Source organism: Polyodon spathula, chromosome 10 (assembly GCF_017654505.1).
Source record: "Polyodon spathula isolate WHYD16114869_AA chromosome 10, ASM1765450v1, whole genome shotgun sequence".
Taxonomy (NCBI): Eukaryota; Metazoa; Chordata; class Actinopteri; order Acipenseriformes; family Polyodontidae; genus Polyodon; species Polyodon spathula.
Genome location: NC_054543.1, coordinates 2,368,908 through 2,390,315, shown reverse-complemented (window position 1 = coordinate 2,390,315; position 21,408 = coordinate 2,368,908). Strand labels below are relative to the sequence as shown.

The following is a 21,408-nucleotide window of genomic DNA, read 5'->3' as shown; positions in this document are numbered from 1 at the left end:
TATATATATATTCGGAGCCTTTGTGCAAAACCACATTGTCACTTATTGACTGTTCACCTACTCCTTGCTCAGGAGCACTTATTACATTTTGCAATCATTACAATTCCAGTATTAGCCAACCTGACATCTCAGCTCAGCTGGATTAACCTAAACTGCTCCGGGAGGCCAACACTGGAAAAACTTTGATAAATAAGGCCTGGGCAGCCCGCTGTAGTTGAATATAGGTTATTCTACGCCACAGGATTCTTTCATCAACAAATACCTTGTAATTACATACCTGAACAAACACATACTCATCCTGAACAACCAGGGAATTGGGGTCAATATATCCTGGAAATGGCCTGCCTTTGTTGGCCTCGGTACAGTTTTGAAGCTTGCAGGTAATATATTGAGCGTCTGCAGAAGATAAATGAAGCAACATGCAACCTATGATTTCACTGTCATTCAATCAGATGCTTGTATTAATTACATTACAAAACTGTCAGTGAACACCAATAGATCAGAAAGACGGTTGGCCAAAGCCTGATATGGAAAATGTAAACCTTGCATGTTATTTCCGGCTTACTGCCTGTCTTGTTCCTTACGAGGCAGCTGATCAATAATCATGTTCTAACAACGCAGGCAGGCAAAGAGTACCTTGACATGGAGATGTTATGTCATTCTGCACTATAACCAACTCATGGGCCAAGAAATGAGACCAATGGCATAGAAATGGGGCGCAAATAGGATTTTAAGTATTGCAGTACAAATTCACAAACTCATAAAATGGTGGTGGCTCAGGTCCAAGACATCTCAAATCACTGAGCTTGAAACACATTTAATATAAAATAAAACAGCAGGACCAAATAATGACCATTCAATACTCCTACAGTATATCACAAATGGATGCACAATGTAAGTCTCAGAATGTACGGGGGTCACCAAGAGAAATCAAACAGGTCCTTGGGGTTGAGAGAAAGCTAACTGCTGCAGTGGTTTTCCAATTTCAGTGTAGCTCAGCAAGCATATCCCAGACTGAGCTAAGCGTTACTTTCACAGACAGTTTCCAGTTCTGCAATGAATTAGCAAAGCGAAGCACAGTCAGACAGAGTTTGCTGTGCAGGTGAAGCCCTGATCTTTGCTAAGTGTGAATCACAGCCCCGGCTGCTGATTGGTATTCCAAAGACAGAGGAGTGCTCAAAGCCGCAGCTAAATGATGATGAATGGTCTCGCTCTACCTCCAGCCAAAACTACTAACACTCAGCAAGCTTGACAGCTCCGCTTCCTCACTGCAGCCTCTGTTTACAGAAGAGTGGAGCCCCAGAATGGAACCATTTTTGCACCATGGTCAAAGACTTTGCTGCCCTTTCATTACTTTGTTGCTTGGTCCTTTTCTAGGTACCCCTGTCCCTAAGCGTCAGCACTTCCTGAGGGGTATATCTAAATTAAAAATGCTCACTTAATTACAGCTGCTTGTTATTTTACTATTAGGTGTTCTATAAAATAATTAAAAGTCTGGAGCTTTCAAACACACGATTAAAGAAAACTATCTGTGTAAACAGGCTGTTTTCAACTGGATATAACTCCTTACAAGAAAGACAGTGCTCATTAATCACATTATTTGATAATGTTGTCCATTTGGGTTTTTTCCATAGCTACGTACAGAACTGTATCTGACCTGTATAATAACTTGCAGATTTTCAGCTTTTACCTATATATACTGTAATTCATATATCAAGGGATTACCATAAATAGGGCAGTCCTACCAGATAGATTGTCTTTAATACAGGATTAAATTGATATTTTTTTTGCAATCTAAACTACCTCAAGTAATCCTTCTCCTGTCATGTATTCAACCTGCTTGACAATACTAAAGAAAGGAAATCAGAAATTCAGCTTTTTATAATGTCAGAAATGAATATACATTACAGCATTCCCATTAGCATATTCAAGATGAGATCACTTACATCCTTCTGCAACACTTGTCTCCAGGTGAATGAGATCAGGCTCCTTATCTAAACCCAATACAGACCTAGATGAGACATAAGGATTGGATTTAGACAGCATCCAGAAACTAATGACATAGGCCTTCTCGTACACTCAAATACCAGCGTCCTGGTGGATTCTGTTTGTATTTTGGTTCCCTGATGGATTTTATTCCTGCCATGATGATCAACATCGTTTAGGGTTATTTACGAAATCATTTCTGTAAAAAATACAATTGTCAATTACGGTAGAAAAATGGTTTCTGTGTGGCTTTGGGAATTTTTATTACTAGTGGAAATGATTTGACTTACTGTGCATAGTTAGATTTACCGAGCAGTAAGTGAAAGGCTAAGATAATAGCATACAACACCTGGTACATATTCATCACATACTGCCAAAAGAAAAGCACATGCTATTTGGAGCAGGGCAAGGGGTATGTTTTAATTCAGATTCAAATCTTTTTGCAAACACTGGAAAAAATCAGGGAAACCAAATGCAACAGTTAGCTGCCAATAGATATTAAATTTAGAGCTGCGTCAACTGATAGCGCAAGAGACATCCCGATTGCATCGTTTCAAGGGGTTCAGATTGATTTAAGACAGGATAGCAACTGTTCCTCTCCTGGTACTCAGCGATTGCTATCAGGAGCCTGTGATCTTTTCTACTAGACTGCTCAAGTTATATACATTTTTTTTTTAAATGTACTGCCTATGTGGTGGCAACTCTTTTGTCAGTGAACTACATCTGTATATTCTGTCTTCCACAGTTCAGTAGAGAATTAGGTGACCCATTGAAAAGAAAAGCGCAGGTGGACCCAATTACCAAACCGATATGCACGAGTCTTACTGCCGGCCTTGAAGTCATCTACGGCTGCTATTTAATTGTAGGTTGCTAATTTTAACTGATTTTTTTTTTTTTTTTTATGGGTTCATTGTAGAGTTACTTAATAACTAAGGAGACACAGCATTGATTTTGCTGACCTATCTGTATGTAGTAATGTTGATACATGGGACAATAACTCGCCCCGAGGGTAAACCACAGCTGGGTTTTAGATCTGTCTCTGCTAATATAATTTAAATAGACCAAAGAAAGCTTTACATTACCATTAAGTGTCCATGATTTATTTATTTATTTTTAACATTGAGCATATCATAGCAAGATACATTTGAGATAAGATTCGCTAAATGAATGTATTACCATTTTAAAAGAGTGTATATCCCTATTCAGAGTATATCTTTTGCACCTAGATGGATTCATTTTCTATTGCAAACCCCCCCCCAAAAAAATCAGCTTTTCATGATAGCACTTTAGATTATAGGGCATACCATAAGATGGTAATTATCAATAGTAAGTATCACTGTAACTACTGTGCAATGATATAGACATGACCTTGAGTTGTTTTCACATGTATTACCATATTGTTACATAGTTACGTAACTACATAATATAAAGTGCTACCATGTTGTTATCAGTGTAGGGCATCCTTAAGAGCCATTGGTACAAAAAGGAGTTACACTGCCTCACCCAGTTTCTACATTTCATTCTGTCAGAAGTAATATGTTAATCTGAGTACTGTCTTTCCCACTAATCTCTACACAATGACTAAAGTGTTAAATAATTAACAAATAACAAAGAACTGAACAAACCCTACAGTATATACAGTAAAGACACGGTGGGGGCAGGCAGAGAGGTGATATGATACTCTCGCTATCTCTTTGCTGGATTAAAAAGCGGCGCTAACAGTCATCAACATATTCAGATTGTATTCATTGCATTAGCAGTTTTGGAGGTGACAGGTTCTTTGCATTTTTCATCCTCGCTGTATTAATAAAAGTTGAAGCTTGCTCTGTTCAGCAGTCTAATGGTTCTGTTCTTCTGTTCCTTTTACTGGTGGAGTTTCCACTGGGGAGTTCATCTTCCAGAGCCACAGCACTGAAGCTCATATCCCTTATCATAAGTCTTACACATGTGTTAAAGCAGCTTCTCTCAGGGATCCTTTGATGTTGCTTGTTATGAGTTTGGAAGTTCCTGCAAAATTGCTCAACTACAGCTTTTTAAGAAGCAGAGGCAGAAATGTTACAAATAACTTTGAATGCTTCAATCTTTCAGAGACATGAACCTGCCATCCAACTAAGCAGCAAGAACATAACAAAGAGGAGAAGAAAAGAAGCCAAATATGTCTGTGTTACATAATTTTAAAAAGGTCTCTTCTTGCCTCAAACCATCTGGAATGTACAGCCAGTGATCAAATGCTTCAGCCAACTTCAAGCATTCAAGCTGAATCTAACCTGTAACCGCATTCCCACATTCAAAATAAAGTTCTAAAATGTTTTTTTGTAATAATCCTACAAAACGAATGTCAATACCATACATTTCCTGCCACGGCTGGAAATTCAAAATTACAGCTACCAGTATAATGATACGTTGATGACCATAACATGCAGTACACAGTATATCAACACAGTATGTAGATACAAAGTAGTACAGAATAAGAAATGTCAAGTTTCAGGTTTGAAGCAATGTCTGAAAGTATTAAAGCCTACTGTATTTACAGGTAGCTATACTGGGAACATGCATTAAATGCCATGTACTCATTACCTATAAAACATTATTTGCTGTGAATTTTAAAAGGCTTTAGTGAACATCAAGACTATCCACATCACAGGGTCAAAGTTATCCTTCCAGCCTTTAATTCCAAGTGGAGTCACCCTGTTACAAATCAATAATACAGAACAATGCCTTTCTGTAGCTTGAAGCTGAGGTGCAACAGGGGTGCTAAATCCCAAACTGCTGTGGCTGGGAACATGTTAGTTTGTATACATGAAATGAATATCAGTATAATAACTAATCATGTGTAAGCAATACAGGATGTACTATGCAAACGTATAAACAAGTTAAACATTAAGTTATATTTGCAGCAGGATGTGAGCCACACATTTTAGGAGAAAATTGCAGACATGGATTATCTGGTGCAGGATATTGTCACTGTACAGTAGATTGTTTTTTTTTGTTACAAATATATTTAAAAAAAAAAAAAAAAAAAGACTTAATTTGCAAAATCTTTTTCTTGGCAATGGTACAGTGAGAAATAAAACATTTAGAAAAGCTTTAAACTAATGATACACTCTTTCTTAAAACTATTTTGATCCAATTCACAAATGGAGATTCCGTCAAAGATAGAATAATGCAGTTCATCCAACGCCTTGTCAGAGATTTACTTCTAAAAATACTTCTAGAGGACTCTTGTACTACTTATGTAATTCATCAGGAAAACAGGGCATTGGACAGGAGAACCAGCTGGGTAAGCCATGTATCAGGTCTGACTGTTTAGGTCTAGTTGAAGTACAGGCAGTTGTATAGTAATGTTTTCTCTTTTGCAGTTGTATGTGGCTGTCAGCAACCTCTGCATTTATAGGTATGTTAAGAATGGGTTTGGAGTTTAGGAATAAAGTCTCTGGTAAAGACTAGCTACCCAAACATGAAATAACAAGCAAACTGGGGTTATATTACATTGGACATGAAATATTGGACAAGCATGAAAAGTATACTAACTTTAGATAGTTAAAGTGCCTAAGTGCTTCACTTTCCAATCTGGATTTAAATCATATTTAATTGTACTGTAACTTGGAAGAAAACTATTTAGTTGCAGGAAAGACAATTCTCTTTGGCACTAGTAAGTCAATGTGTAAAATGAACTGCAGATTCACTGTATGTTCTCGTCACCATCCGATCTTAGCACTTGAAATGTTTTACATGATTGTAGTGATTTCTACTGTTCCGAGTAGCATGCATTCTATGCTGCATTACATATGTTTGTTCTGCTATAAGGATACACAAAACTGAGATGCAGCAGCATAATGGAAATAAATACTGCCTCCTTCTTGTGGACATACAAGCAATAACAGTTATGGTACTTACTGATACAGTATGCATGTACAATATAGACCAAACATGCATGCATTGCCTCAAAGTCTTACACTGTTTTCTATCTATGCTTACTTAATCTGTTTATGTTTCATAAGTGAGTATAACACATACATTGATATGTCAAGCTATTATGTATTAAACAATGTGCATGTATGTACCTGTATGTACAGATTTATCTGCATTTTGAACTGTAGCTGGGACAGTTTATCAGAAGACTTTTTTTTCAGAAAAACCCTGACTAAAGCTATTTTTGATAATTTACTGTATTGCCAAAATAGTTACTATTTGGTGCTGTGTGGTAACTATGGCACCATGATCAAAGTATATGTGTCACATTTCTGTCCCTAGACCCAAGATGATATCTACAGCAGGTCTGGATATAAGCGCAAAATAATGAATGTCTTGTAATTAAGGTTTTGAAAATAAATGTGCATATGATGTTGTTTGTTTTCTAGAAACATCTGTTTTGGGCTACTCAAAGATCTGCAAATACACCATAGTGTGAACTCTTACCAGTAGAATCTGTTTGGGGCTACTCTCTCATGGACCAGCTGCCATCTCCTCCCAAATTCCACAGAGCTGTACAGCTAAAAAAATACAAATAGAAAAAAGAAAGAAAGAAGGCTTAGATTCCCAATTGCCTGTAACCAGAAGTTTGGATTATATTTATCTCTCCCTGCCAACATGAACGAAATGTCATTTTAAATGCTTACTGAAATACCCTGGCTGCTCTGAAGAGCCATAATCCTTTCCCTGGCAAGATTTTAAGCAATGACGCTATTGTTCAGTGGTTTCAAATACTTTCTATCACCAGGTTTCAGCCTATTTTAGTTATCCATGACAATGCTGATGTTTTGTTGTTTTGATGGATGGGAACCAAGTAGGTTGAAACGTCATACTGGTTTTCAGAACAAATTTAAACCAATGCCTGGGAAATTTGCATTCAACAGCAGATGTGGATTTAGCTAAAATGCAGTTAAAAGAAACAATCAGGAAGTGATTTTATTATTTACAAATTGTGCTTGTTGGTTTCAGTGCAAGACCATATGCTTTACTACAATTTGAACGATTTAACCATGCAGAATAAACTATGTTTATTTTCTTTGGGGAAAAAAGGCAGCATTGCAGATTGGAAAGAGCTTTTAAATCAATTAGCCATAACGGTATGGTAGAAATAATGAATAGGTAATCCTTGCAGTTAAATTTAGCAATAAATGAACATGCATGATCTCATTAGCATCAGATAGCATCACATAATTACAGAACTCTTTGGATATCTGTTTTGTGTCTGTTTCTGTTTGATAGCTTTGGAGTGTACAGTGTATGACTGCATTGGTAGATGTCTAAAACCTTCAGCTTCATTGGCTGGTTTAGTGTTTACTGTTGCCGTTTAGGCACTTGGCTGACATCAATAAAGTTAATATGCTCAAGGTACGACTGAACTCAATTTGTTTGTTGAAAGCGTTTATTTGAAATGCATAAGTTAATAAACTTTTATGGTCATAGTATAAGTAAGGAATTGCATTTTTTTTTAATATACAGTATTTCACAAGCAACTTGTACCTTGTGTCGCTTGTCCTATTGTTGTCTGTGGTAATATAATATTCGACATGAGAAATTCAAAACACAACCTTGTTGAAGGTAGCTTTCAGCATGTCATTTTGATGGTGGCTCATATGCTATTAAAGGGTAGGATCCACAACAAACTGTACAGCTCAATAAAGGTTAAAATCGAAAGCTAGTTTGGAAGTAGCTGCAAGGCAATGACTAATGTAGGTAACGGATGTCATTTCAACAGTTTGCTTTATACTGTTTTGTGTTCATTCCGGTTTGTTATATTGTTCCAATATTTAGTTCTTATCATTTTCTCTAAATAATCCTATACCTTATTTGAGCTGATTTGAGGTTATCTAGAGAATGCAGAGTTTCTGGAACAGAGCACCCTTCTTCACTGTATCCAGAATATACAGTATGACCTTCATAACCACTGTTTTTAACGGATAGATGTGACTTACCTAGTTTAATAATTTGAAACATCATGCGTATGAACCGTTAAATTATGGATGAAACTTAGTATTTTGAAGCATTTACAAAATATTAAATACATGGTAGTTTTCAATAATGTAACATTACTGATTATAGCCAATTAATTTTGAGCTGCACTGGATACAACATCTTAGAGCTAACAAGTTTTTTTGTTTTTTTTAAAGAAACTCTAAATTATGTATAACCGCGGTAACCAAAAATATTTTACAATAAAAATGAGAAAATGCTCACTACGTTGTCAACATGATGTCAGTAAAGACAATCACATTGGCTATTTAATGTATTTTAAATAAGTCACTGTGCATGGTAGAAATTAAATTTATTACAACAACTCATTGTGTTCCTTCCCAGGATCATAGTTTTAGAATTTTTATAGAAACATATTGTCCTTTATACAGCCATGTTAGAAAAAACAAACAAACAAACTTTAAGTAGTGTAACTGGAGAAAATCCTCAAAGAACGGTTTTCATTTGCCAGTAATGTAATGTTAATACATAAGGGAGTTAACAAAAAAAAAAAAAAAATTCAGTGATCAAAAGTTGGTAACATTGTTCCTCTGGGAGAGGCTTGAGGCCCAGACAGCTGCTTAGACATCTGGAAACTCAGCGCGGAAAAATGCTTGTGAGCCTGTTGAAATCAATTTTCATGGAAACATGCAGAATTAGAATATTTCCTTCAATCTTTTTAAGGCTGGTAACGTTTTCGACAGCAGCAGATGTACCCTGAATTACTGTAAAAATTTTAAATATAAAAAAATCTATTCATTATTCATTGCATATCATTTATTACCTCAGTGTGGTTCCCTGGTGAACAGAAATCTCTTTGTGCATGCAAATCTGCTGTGACATCATGTTTTGGGTTTTTTTTTTTCCAACATGATGTGATGGATTGAATTAATGATGTCATTAAGGTTCTTTGGTTTCTGTTGAATGCGGACCAGAAGGTACTGTATTGATTCATTTAATTTTGCAATATTATTATCACTAAATAAGTTCAAAGTTAAAAGGCCTTTTCTACAACGCTGTGTTCTCAGAAGGTTTTACTGGACCTAACCATACAGTGCTATCTGCAGTCTCTGGTCCAGTTTACTTTAAGGGAAGATGGCTATAGTTATTAGCATGGCATGCTTGTCCGCTGCTGTGCCACCTTAACAATTCCCATGGCTTACATTGTCTTTTACAATCTTGGGGACATTACATGATTTCAGGGAGTCCATTTTACTATTTTTTTCTCATTTCAAATCTTCATTTTTACTTTTATTGGTCTCTGCCTTCAATTTGAACTTTTATGGTGATAGTAACTTGAAGCAAACTAGAAATTATCTTTTATAATGTCAAACTGACTGCTCAACAAATACATTGGTGATAATTTCTCCTAGCTCTTGCCTACTGGCTCATGCATGTATGCTAGAGAAGCTCTGGTGTGTTGGAGAAGCTGTGTGACTGTAGTCAAGAAGGTATAGTATAATTTTTGTTTTTTACAAGATATGAGAAAAGCAGGCACTACAATATTCCTCAGTTTAATTCTTTTTCTAGTGACTTTGTTAAGATTGTCATTGATGTAAAAACAGTCCCATTGTAATGGGCTGGTTTACAGAATTAAAACAAAAAAAGAAGATATCATTGATTTCCGATCAAATCTGTTTTACATATAGAACAGCAAATATCGAACACATGCCATGAGATTATTGCTATTTCCCTCTGCCTTGAAATCCCTTAGTCATATTCATCAGCTGCATTAACATTAATAGTAAACTCAAGAGTGAGTGCATACTGTAAAAGTGGGTTGAAACTGACCACTGTGCATTTAAATCAGCATCTGCTTTTGATGTGATTTAACAATTAGAGCATACTTTGGCTGTTGGCTGCAGCTAAACATCACTCTGCAACATTGTAAACATTATACAACACTGTATTGCTAGATTATTGTTGAAATTAGTATATAATACATTGATTTTTATATGACAGCTTTCTTTTTTAAATATGACTTCAGTCCGACTTCCAATATTTATTCATCCATGTATTTACTTTAAAAGGAGACATGTGCTTAATTATAGTGCAGTCTTAATGATAAACACAATACAGTGCTAAATGATGTGTTCATTCAATGGGAAAATGTACTGCATTCCAATAAATAGAAGGGTTATGCACTGTCCAAGGTGCTGAAACACCACCTGCGTTCTTGTAGGTCCTCTCTATTTCTTTGTGTTTACTCTTCAACATTAACTAAAACAGTTACATTCTGCAGCTGCTGTTCTTGGCTAAAAGGTTTTTTGTTTTGTTCAATAGACATCCCTGTGCAATCTGCTGCTGGAGTTGTGTTGTTTTGCATCATGTTTTTTTTTTCTCACACCCTTTTATGAAAACCTCTTTATTATTAGAGGGTTTCATGCATTTTCCATTTCCTTAGGAGCTGTATGAGTCGTGTAGTTCAGGAGTACAGGTGCTTTGAAAGCCGTGTACCTTTCATATTTGAAGGTAAATGCATTTAATAAAAATGCACAGCCATACATGCTGATGAAATGTCAATGTATGCCAGTTAATAGTTTACCTTTTCCCTAATAAAAGCAAGTCACCACAACCCCATTGCAATGAATCACACTCACTCACAGGTTAAATGCAGTCATACATTTCCATGAACTAATATAATTGGCATTACGGATTTTAAGCACAAACATTCCCCTGTCTTGTAATGCATGCAGATAACAGTTTACAAACAGATGGAATCAGAGCAAAACAAATAACTTATAGCTGAAGCAAGTCTTGGCTTCCATTCTGCCAGTTTTTTAAACAGGATTATGTATTTTGCATCCTAATCTGCCTTTGATGTAAAGGTGCTTCATGGCTGCAGCTGTTAATAACTATTGCTATTAGTGTGATGAAATAATCGAAACAACAAAGTTGGAGAATAACAAACAAAAGTCCAAAAAATATTTGGAAAGGAATGTGTGTACAGTCTGTGCTAGACTTGATCCTCCAGAATCTCTCCAATGCCCAATAAATTCTTCAACTGTGTTCTTATACCAAATAGTTCAACTGATCTAAGCAATCATATGTGCAGCAACACACATAGAAACCTGAGCAATGCACAGGGGTGTTTTATTAAATTTAGGACATGACGTACATGAAGGCTGGATTGTCAGATTTGAACCAGCAACTCTAATCTCCAGCACAGCCGTCATTGAGTTTAAACACATCACCATTTACCAATAGAGGGAGTCTGTCATATTATGTTCAGATATAAGTGATTTTCTTCAATATCCTAGACAGTAATTGTGTTCCCTCCATGTGAAACAAACGAGGTAGTCAGTATCAACATATCTCATGGTTTTTGCATTTTATTCTTAAAGTAGATCTAAAAGCGGATAACAGATAACTCAATGAACAATCGTTTAATGGTACCATTACAGTCATAAAACAGATTTTGAATTATCCAGTCTGACTCTGGAAGATCTAACATAACAGGAAAGTGAGAAAAGAAAAAGAAAATCAGCTTAAACGTGCTGTCTCATTAAACTGAAAATCAATACAGCTCTACCAGGAGACTTTGTCCTGAATTTATCAATTGTTTGACCCTGCACACAGAAAAAAAGCTTGCTGTTTAAGATGGAACTACAGAGGTTTAAAGCAGAGTATTTATTTATTATTTACCCTTTTGGGAACAGTCTGCATTTACATACAAATGGACTCCTTTACCCACAATAACATAGAGGATAAACAACTCCTAACTAGAGAATGGGAGAAAAAAATAACAGAACAGTATGGCTAATATTTATCTTTTTTTTTTTTTGTTCACTTCTGATTTAGGTCCGATATTTGTATGGTACACAGTGCCACTTTATGAGCAAATACTGTTACTACAGTACAGTTGATAAGTTGATCTGTCTTTTGCAGTAACAGATTGTTTCCTAACTTAAAAACAAGCCAAAGTTTAAAAAAACATACATACATAAACTCAGCCAGGAGATGAGTGAATAAACATAGTGAACTATAAAAGCCGTAGCAATTTTACATAAATATCACGGAAAGACCATGCGAAGTAAACACTTCTGATATTGACATTTGGATGCCATTAAACCTGTAAAATAATGAGACAGGCCATCTTCAACGAGGGTCTGCAATATGAGCTGCCTAGTTTCTGAGTGTGTGAGGTGTTCAGTGCTGCAGTCTGAAATCTAAAAACACAGATTTGTTTAAGCAAAAATGATACAAATTCACGTTTTTTTTTTTGGTACATTGAACTTACATTTAATAGGTAATGCGTGTGTTCGCGTGCTGCCAGACTAGCGGTTTTCAAGCCACATTGGGCTTGTTTTGAAAGCCTCTAACAGGTAAATACTGTCTTTGGTGGTTTGTTTATTTTTTGGCTATTTTTATCATGCATGCTTTTTTTCTATTCCTTTTGATTACGAGGTCATCACCAGAGCTGAACTTCAATCCCCACGATGCCCTGTACATCCTCCCCCTGTCTTTTTTTCTGGAGCTCTGCATCCAATAAAAGTAGGAATTACACAAACGCTCACTTATTTTTTTAACTTTACATTATCAGTACAATTAGAATTGTTTTTGTTTTTAAATATATTTGTAAAAGACTGTATCCACCAACAGCTCTGGACAATTACATTTTACACAACATTCAGAAAACATTTATTCCTTGATCTCATCAAATAAAACAAAAACAGTGCTTCTGGTCCTATAAACTGATTAAGCGGCTTAAGTCAAGGTTCTGCCTATAGGAAAAAAGTACCGTTCTGGCTTGTCTACACCAGTGGACGTTGTCTCAACCATGACATCACACTTCTGATGGCCGTTTCTCACCTTTAGGTCATGGCTGTAAGCCAGGATCCAGTCTTCCTGCTTGGGATGAAACAGTAGGCTCAGAATGTAGAAGCTCAGTCGATACTTCTGATAGGTGGCCCCTTCGTCTGTGCTGATGAGCAAGCTGCTTTCGATCTCCGGGTCAGTCAGCAGCATTATCTGAAAGGGATAGCATGAAAGAAATCTTAAAACAGCAGCAAAACATGAAAGAAAAGCAATAACTTATCGATCGATACTACTTCTACCCCGATGGAAAAATAATTATATAGATTTTATACATCATTACTATGACAGCGTTTAGCTTTAGATTGTATTAACCTTGCATTAAACCTTTTTCTTACTCAAAGAACCAGTAACCCTTCAGTGAACTCCCACTCACTTCAGAGTATTGAGGAATTGACCCATGTGTGCAAAAAAGCAGAAAGGCAGTTATCTCTAGTCGAATTTTTTTTTCTACAACCTATTTCTGCTTATTTGATTTGCATTACTCGTTAGCTAAAACTTACTAAACTCTTTTACCAATCCTGACACTAATAAAGCAGATCAAATGTGTGTCCTGATTCAATAGCACTGGAATTTAATATTCTTAATATAGACTACAGAGTTTTGCAGAACAGTAAACAGAACAACTACAGATATGTTCCTGGGTAAACATTTACTGTCGGTTCCACCTTTCTAACAGTATACATGTGAGGGGTAAGTAGGATATTTAGATTCAAATAGCATTGACTTAAGATCTTGTATTCAAACTGGATTACAATGCTGTCACAGGATGGCTTGAGTGGTGACGTCAGACCCGGAAGAGCACAGGACACAGACAGGACTGGTGATTGATAAAAATGTGCTGTTGCATATTTATTTTAAAATAAAAAAAAAAGTTTAAAAAACAGACAAAAACACTTTGTAAAAGAAACGGGGTGTTGGCCAAAACAGACAGACAAAACAAACAGACACAAACAAATAAACACTGGACAAACAACAAACAAGTATTGTGCTGGTTTAAAAGCCAGCACACTTAACAATTATTATTATTCTTATTTTAATTCTCCTTTCTCTCTCTCTCTCAGCATCCAATCCCAAGTTAATGAAACACAGCCTCTTGGGAAACCAGCAGGGATTGCTTCTCCTCAATGCGCAACAGCAAACCCTACTGGCCCGACACCGAGCACATTCAGTGGATAAAAAGACAGGGCTGATCTCTGTTCACCAGGATCAGTAGCCAGCCCACCTCTGCTCTGGATTGCTCAGTGTAAAAGCGATTCTGTCTTTAGGCTTGTGAGATCGGAGGACGCTCACATGCCCTCAGAACATCTGCGCTTTGTGGGGACTTGTGATTAAGAGAAAAACATAATTGGGCATTCTAAATTGGGGGAAAATAAATAAATAATATATAATTGGTCACAGCTAAATTATTTATTTATTTATTTATTTTTAAATTGCATCGTAACATCGTTTAACCTTGTTTTTGCATTTCACTGACTTCTCAGTGGTATTGGCTTAAAACAACAACACAGAGTGCTGGTGTTTCAGTACTTTGTACATTATATTTTTTATAAACTGTAATTTAGTAAATGAACGTGACATTTCTTAACCATAATGAACTACTGAAATTTACAGTAGATTGAGTTTAATCATCTGCCAGTGTTAGATGTAGACTTAAAACCTTCTGATGCAAGGTTCAACGCACTGTAGGAAGAGCAAAATATATAAACCAAAGTGCCTAGGCCTGCAATTTTGCTTTTGTAAGACTTGCTGTTCACTCATGAGTTTACAATGCAGAAAATACATTAGGACACTTAATTTTGGGGCTACTGGAATTTTGTACAGCAATCGCTAAGGAAGTTTTAACAACCCTCACGAGCTCCCTCATGGCAAGGGGTGACGTTCAAGTAATCATCCACACAGAGCCAATCAATTTAATTCTTAGCAACGGTTCCCACTGCAGGCCTGCACTGCAAAACAAACAGCTTGTTCTATGCTTAGACTTGAAATAAGAAGAATTCAAGAATTTTTAAGAATTCAATTATATTGGTTTATGTAGAGGGCTAGTGCAGCTGTGAGAAAAGTTGGCTTCAGCTTAGTTTAGTCTGTACTCTATCATGAACTGCAGAACTTCAAAATGCACACCGAACTTTAACATTTCCAGGGATGCTAAACAAAACCCAAAACATAATCTTCACTCGTGTTCTTTTATCGCTTATGCACAAATGACTTAATAATCCCCAACTGTTTCGAAAATATGTATGTGACTGAATAGGAGTATAGGTTTTCCTGGTTTCATCTCTGGGTGGAACGGGGAAGAGTAGACAGTGGGGGGAGAATTGATGTAGGGTAGAGGTAGTTTTCAGTTGTACTCATTACCACGTTTAGGAATGACTCTCGCGGAATGTTTCTCTGCTGACTATAGTCAGTACTGAATTGTCTCAAAAGCCAGAAACCTTCCTCTAAAGTTCTATGGAACAATTGGCCATCTAGTGGCTGTACTTGGTAGTGCACTACATTGTAACTGCACCAAACACCCATGTGCCATTTATCTGAATTATTAACCCTCCTATAAACAAACCATTTTCTGAGCCTTTTTTGTTTTGGTGTGCAGAGTTACATACCGTACACTGTGGAATAACTAACGCAAATACATGTCTATACAGTTTAAATTGTGTGCAAGCAGTTAGTGAGATGATGCCTTCCTGAGCCAATGTCAATGTCATGAAATTGTTGTTTTGTCTGTCGTCCAGAGGTGAAGTAGACTGGCAAATATTGTTCCTATAAATCTGCAAATATGTATCTAAGCAGTTTCTGAGATAAAGGTTTTGTAATGTTATTTGCTGCTGTTTAATTTACTGTACTAAAACATACAACATGCATGCATCCTGGTGTACTTAAAATACATGCAGTATACCATGCTACCATGACGCAGGGCTAATTCCTCAGTTATTGTTTTTGACAGAAGCATGATTAACTGAAGGGATGTTTTATGGAAAGATCTTAAAAAGTATAAATTAACATGAAGATCAATGTAACCTGTTCTAAGCAGGCATGGTTTACTGTTGCTACAATGAAGGGCTAAGTCATGTGACTTACAGGCACACAGCAATTGTACATTGCTTGCAAATGAAGCTGGGAGGCAAAGTTCCTAACTGTCTTTCAATTGCTTTGTCTCCTAGGGGTCATGTGATTAGATGTTTTTCTCAGTTATTCAGGCAGAACACATGAAAAGTTAAAGATATTTTTCTTGCCCCTGTTACATAGCCACCCATGCTGCTTTACTGAGACCACTCGTGTGCAGCATTTTAATTAGTCCTCTGGTCACAAGAGCAGCATCTCAAAAATACTGTACACACAATCATACATGCAGAGAGACTTCAGAATATCGACTTCTAGCTCGCACAGCAGTTATTCCAGACCAATACTGTTGAACTACAGAATTTGCTTGCTCCTGCAATTTCTATCCTCAGCAAGGTTACTCCGCTTGCAATGCTGGTCGCACTCAGTGGTGGCGTTTGTCCTGCGGTGGCCCTGTGGCTTCTGCTGTATACATAATAAGAATGGTAAAATGGCTAATAAATCACTAATTCTGGTACACGTTTCAGGTGAATCCATTTTTTCACAGTAACCGAGCCACGACAACAAAGGTCCCATGCTTGCTACCCGGGGTCCCATGCAATTGCATATGCTGTGTGTGCCTAAAACCATTTCTGGTTATACTACAGGCTCCTTGATTCTTATTGCAGGCTTCCTCAGATCAAGCTTTGCGGTTAACAGGTGCTTTGCTGTTCATTTCCAGCACATCACGCTCACACAGTTTCTGTGCAGGCCCTGGGTGATTCAATCTCACTTCATTTTCTCACAGCGATGCAGGATTCATTGGGTTTATGCTCTCACAAGTTTCTGAAAGACATTTTAGAACACAGCAAATTGCAGGCTTGCTGGTAAATTTAGTGCACAAAGATGTTAGCAGGGTAACTGAAAGCAAGGCATTTGGAAGTCTAAGTCTGCCAAATCACTCTGTTCCGAGGACTTAACAACTGTGTTACTAAACAGATCTGTATTCCCCAAGAAATGAGGGAACTATTGCTGGAAGCTAACATGAAACATTTAGCATGGAACAAGCTTCTTTTAGTCATTTAGGGTAACGTTGATCTGCAGACACAGAAGAGACTGTCAGATTACCTCAACCACACCAATGCAGGCATCAGGGTTAACTGAGGAGGAACGTCTGTCTGGACTAAAAGAAATCTGGGATAAATTAAACTAAGTGATACAAAAAAAATATTAAACCATTTGTATAAACTTCATATTTTATAAACAGTCAATTAAATGGGTCCAGCTTGGCTTCTGGAATATTTGTTTCCTCATCCAGGTTCATTTTCTTAACCAGTGACTTATATAGAGATGTCTGACAATAAAACAGATGAATAATTAAACTATACAGTATACTTCTCTAATAACGCTCCCAGCACACCAATTTTCTCTTTGGTTTCACACTGTGCCGGATTAGGCAAAGAATATTAAATACTGGGCTGGCAAAAAACTAGAATAGCTGTGAATTAATTCAGAACATGTATTTTAATTTAAAGTGTCATTTTCCAGATCGTGATATGGTTTCTATGTCTGGCTTGTAAACATAACTAGTTTGATTTTGTAGGTCTGCTTGTTTTGCACAACACTTTGATTCAATTTAGTTTTAGAAGTAATAACACAAACAGTATTAGGAGGGTTATCAGGGGATGCATCTTCACACCTAATGAAAACATTTACACGAATATTGGTTTCCACTGGAATTTGAACATTTTGATATTTTGTAAAAAATTAACATAAGTGACTAAAACCTAAATTTTAGAACTAATTACCAGTGAACTGGGGAGATCATGTAGATTATACACTTCCAAACAGCATAAATATACAAGAATGTCCACAAACAAATAAAATAACTCATTATGCAAAAAAAAAGGATTGCCACGGACTTGATTCTAAAAACAGATTTTTAGAGAACATTCATCCACAGGTATTGCATAGATATCTATTCTACACATAGCTCAAATTGATTCTTATTCTGAATACATCCTTGTGAACTGTCAAAGTAATTGCAATGTTTCTGCATTCAATATGGTTTGGAGATGCCCCTGAGAGTAAAGCCATGCTTATTTACCATTCCGTTCCAAATGGATTACATTAAAAAATGATTTGAATGCAGTATATTTTGGAATGCACGCTCACTACAAAGAGAAGCAGCATACAGATAAAGGAGGGTTGAACAGCTCTGAAGATACCCCCCCCCCCCCATGAGAAGCAACATTCAGAGTCCGCCCACCTGCGTGTTGTTTTGTGATTCACAATGCTGTGTTTGTTACAAAACAGCATAAACAGGGGGTGGGTCATTTGGGGCCACTGCATTTAGAGAATTCAGTTTCAAATTATTCTAATTACTCCGAACAATAAGATCAGTTATTTTCTTTGGGCGCAGGAAAAAAAAAAAAAAAAAAAAACTAAAAACAGTTGGAAAAGGAAATAATAAAATCAGTTCAGAAAACGATGAAAGACACTGTGCATTTAGAGATGAGACGGTATGTTGTGGAATGTTAAATGAACTTTCTTGACACTTGATTCACAAACAGCTCACAAAGACTTGCTTCTTGAAATGTCCATATAAATTAGGTGTTTTAACTGCCGCAGCAAAAAGTACCCTTCCCACTGAAATAACAAGTTTTTTACATGACAGCACAATGCACTCAGAAGTCTACCTTGCAAGCTGCTTCTCAGGGCTGGCAGGAGGTATAATCCCTGTGCAGGCTGAGCTTTAATTCATGAGCATTATCACCATTCATAGCTTTTTGTTTTTACTTGGCACTACCAAAACATAAAGAAATGTGTAACTCTTTTTGCATGATATACGCAAGTACACACTTGTATCAGAAAAGGGTCAGGGTTAGGGTTAGGGTTAGGATTCTGGTTCTATCTTTACCTTGCCAAATAATATATATAGACATTAACTACATTGTAAGTATGCATAATAACATTGTAATTATGTGCAAGTACTGTGGCAAAGTGGGGTGTGCTTTGCTTCGGGACCTTTAACAATGTCTTCTAGTAAAAACGAAGAACTCTCACAACAGCTGATGTAAACAGGGCAGTGCCTGTATCTTTATTTTAAACACAAAACAAAATAAAAGCCTAAATCATTCCACAAATTCTAAACTAGACTTTTCAAATCAGGTCAGTCAAAACTATTTTGAAAGTACTACAATACCTTTCCAGGTCTGACATTAGCCTTAACGCAGACAGCCTAACAAACATTTCACCTGGTTTATATACCAGCCTGTCCAATTACCAGGCAGGTGTCCCTTATTAAATTAGTGCCAGGTGATTCTGATAAAACAATGAATCAATAAGCAATTAAACAATTATACAATTAAACATGTGGCTGTGTAAAACAGCCACAAAACACCTCCCACATGTGCTGGGTCCCTTCCCTATCACAGTACACATTACTAAGTAACTACACACACACACACACACACACACACACAACACATCCATATATATATATATATATATATATATATATATATATATATATATATATATATATATATATATATATAATATATATATACTGGTTTTTGCTACTGGTATTTACATAATACATTTCTTAAACTTGTTTTTCATCTGACATGTTTGCTTGTTTTGTTTTTATAAATCTGACAATATTTCTGTCCTGTAAGGTGCTTTGACATACACCTGTATGAAGGGCGCTATATAGATAAAGTTTAATTTGATTTGAAGTTACGTCCTCAGTAAAACAAAAGGGGTAAACCAGTCACTCCTTTATATCTTACCTTTCTCTTGTTGTTAGGGCTGACATACAAGTAGCTCAAAATGGTCTTCGGTCCCACTTTATCATTAAGTTTTTCATAGGTGGTTCCATAGTCAGTTGACCTGAAATGTAATCAGAATATTTAATAATTGGTTCTATCAAATCACCAGCAGGGTATTTTAACAAGCCAAAAAGCAATGGACTGAGTTGCTCATTTATTTGCTTTTGTTTTGCAGGCAAGATTGTTACTCAGGTTGAGGGTCAGCATGCACAAATATGTCATTTAGAAGATACATTCTAACATGATGTTTGACCACTGATGTAATCACAGCTACACATAAAAACATTTTTTTAAAAAAATTACTTGTAAAAGCCCTGACTAAAAAAAAAAGTGAATGGATGAAATGCAAAGAAGCATTTTAAACCTCATAGATTGTCTTTACAAAGCAGGGTCTGATGACTCATTCACTAATGCAGTGGTATGGATTATTTCAATAATAAAATAATGGATTTCATCCATACCTAAAAAACTCTCAATTGTGAGACAAAAAAAAATGTAAATGTGCATTGTTGTCTGTATTAATGTCTTCACGTAATATCTATATACAGACATATAGTACTATAAGAAATGGCATACTGTGACATACTGTAAACTAAATTTAACAGCTGTTAATTTGATCATAAATATCATGGCTCTCAAGATCTGTTTAAGACAGATTCAAGAAAAATTTAAAATATTTTTTATTTTATTTTTATTTTTACTTGCAAAAAAGGCAGAATGTTTCTCAAACGTTCTCCAGGTTTTTTTTTTTTGAAGACTTGCTGCCTCTGGTTTTATCAGCAGTGACAGTTGATAGACTTCTTTTTCTGTTGAATGAATTTGCTCAGATCTGACAGGGAGGCTGGTTTCACAGGTATGAACAGCAGACAGTTTTATCTTGTCTGTGGCTATTATCAAGCAGTCTACTGTTATATTATTTCCTTAATAATCAGTGTGACAGGGTGGCGTCTCGGCCCAGCAGTTACCGGCAGGAAGAGGCAGGAAGAAGCTACAGGTTAAACATTATCGTGCACGTTTAATAACATTTAGACTAAACAAAACACATTAACAAACAAAAAGGCACAAAACAAAAGATCTACACAAAAAACTTACAAACATACAGCAAGCACAGCACAGCACCACGCACCTGCACCTGCATTGACATTAATTTCTAACACCTGTGATTACCCTGTTTATACACCTGTGGCTGGAGCCCCATTAACCATTACTCATTCAATTATGGCCCCAGTCACATTCCCACATACTTTCTGGAAAGAAGGACTTTAACCCCCTCCCTGCTAACCAATATTCCCCCACACACACTTTATACCAGTAGGGCTTTCACCCTGCCACCCTAATATAACAGATAAACGAGATAAAATGGGGTAACACATTGTGATACAACATTACAAACCATACAGTCAGCTGCCTAAACAGTTTCAAAACTGTATTCCCACTAATGAATAATTGAACAGTGTATTTTCTGTGTGCCTGTATGCTGTTTATCATCTTCTTGTGCTTAAGAAAATGACGTATCTCCATGTGTCAGCATAGATATACATCTGTACGTAGCTGGCGGGGGGGGAGCTAGAACATAAAATACAGTATTTATAGCTTCTCCTGGGGCGAGCAAGACAGCTGATAATTTGCTCCCCAGACTCTTAAGCCAGGAGAATGTCTGGCACAAAAAAGATGCATGTTTGGAAAATGCGGTAAAAAAGGTACGCTTTAGAATTAATACAGCGTCAAACTTCAGATAGATAGACTAGCAGCAAAACAGGGTAGACCATTCTGGCAA

The 21,408-nt window shown here is 36.5% G+C and overlaps 1 protein-coding gene across 3 annotated transcripts in view; it reads right to left on the bottom strand.

Moving 5' to 3' along the window:
* The window catches only part of LOC121321438 (VPS10 domain-containing receptor SorCS1-like), a 124,903-nt gene that overhangs the window by 35,288 nt on the left and 68,207 nt on the right, over positions 1 to 21,408 (bottom strand). For all 3 annotated transcript variants that reach the window (XM_041260384.1, XM_041260385.1, XM_041260386.1), the window contains exons 3-7: positions 19,593 to 19,692; positions 12,757 to 12,915; positions 6,406 to 6,479; positions 1,947 to 2,011; positions 278 to 396 (exon numbers count right to left, since the gene is read on the bottom strand). In XM_041260384.1, coding sequence (XP_041116318.1) covers positions 278 to 396; positions 1,947 to 2,011; positions 6,406 to 6,479; positions 12,757 to 12,915; positions 19,593 to 19,692 — 517 coding nt within the window. The remainder of the gene's footprint in view (positions 1 to 277; positions 397 to 1,946; positions 2,012 to 6,405; positions 6,480 to 12,756; positions 12,916 to 19,592; positions 19,693 to 21,408) is intronic.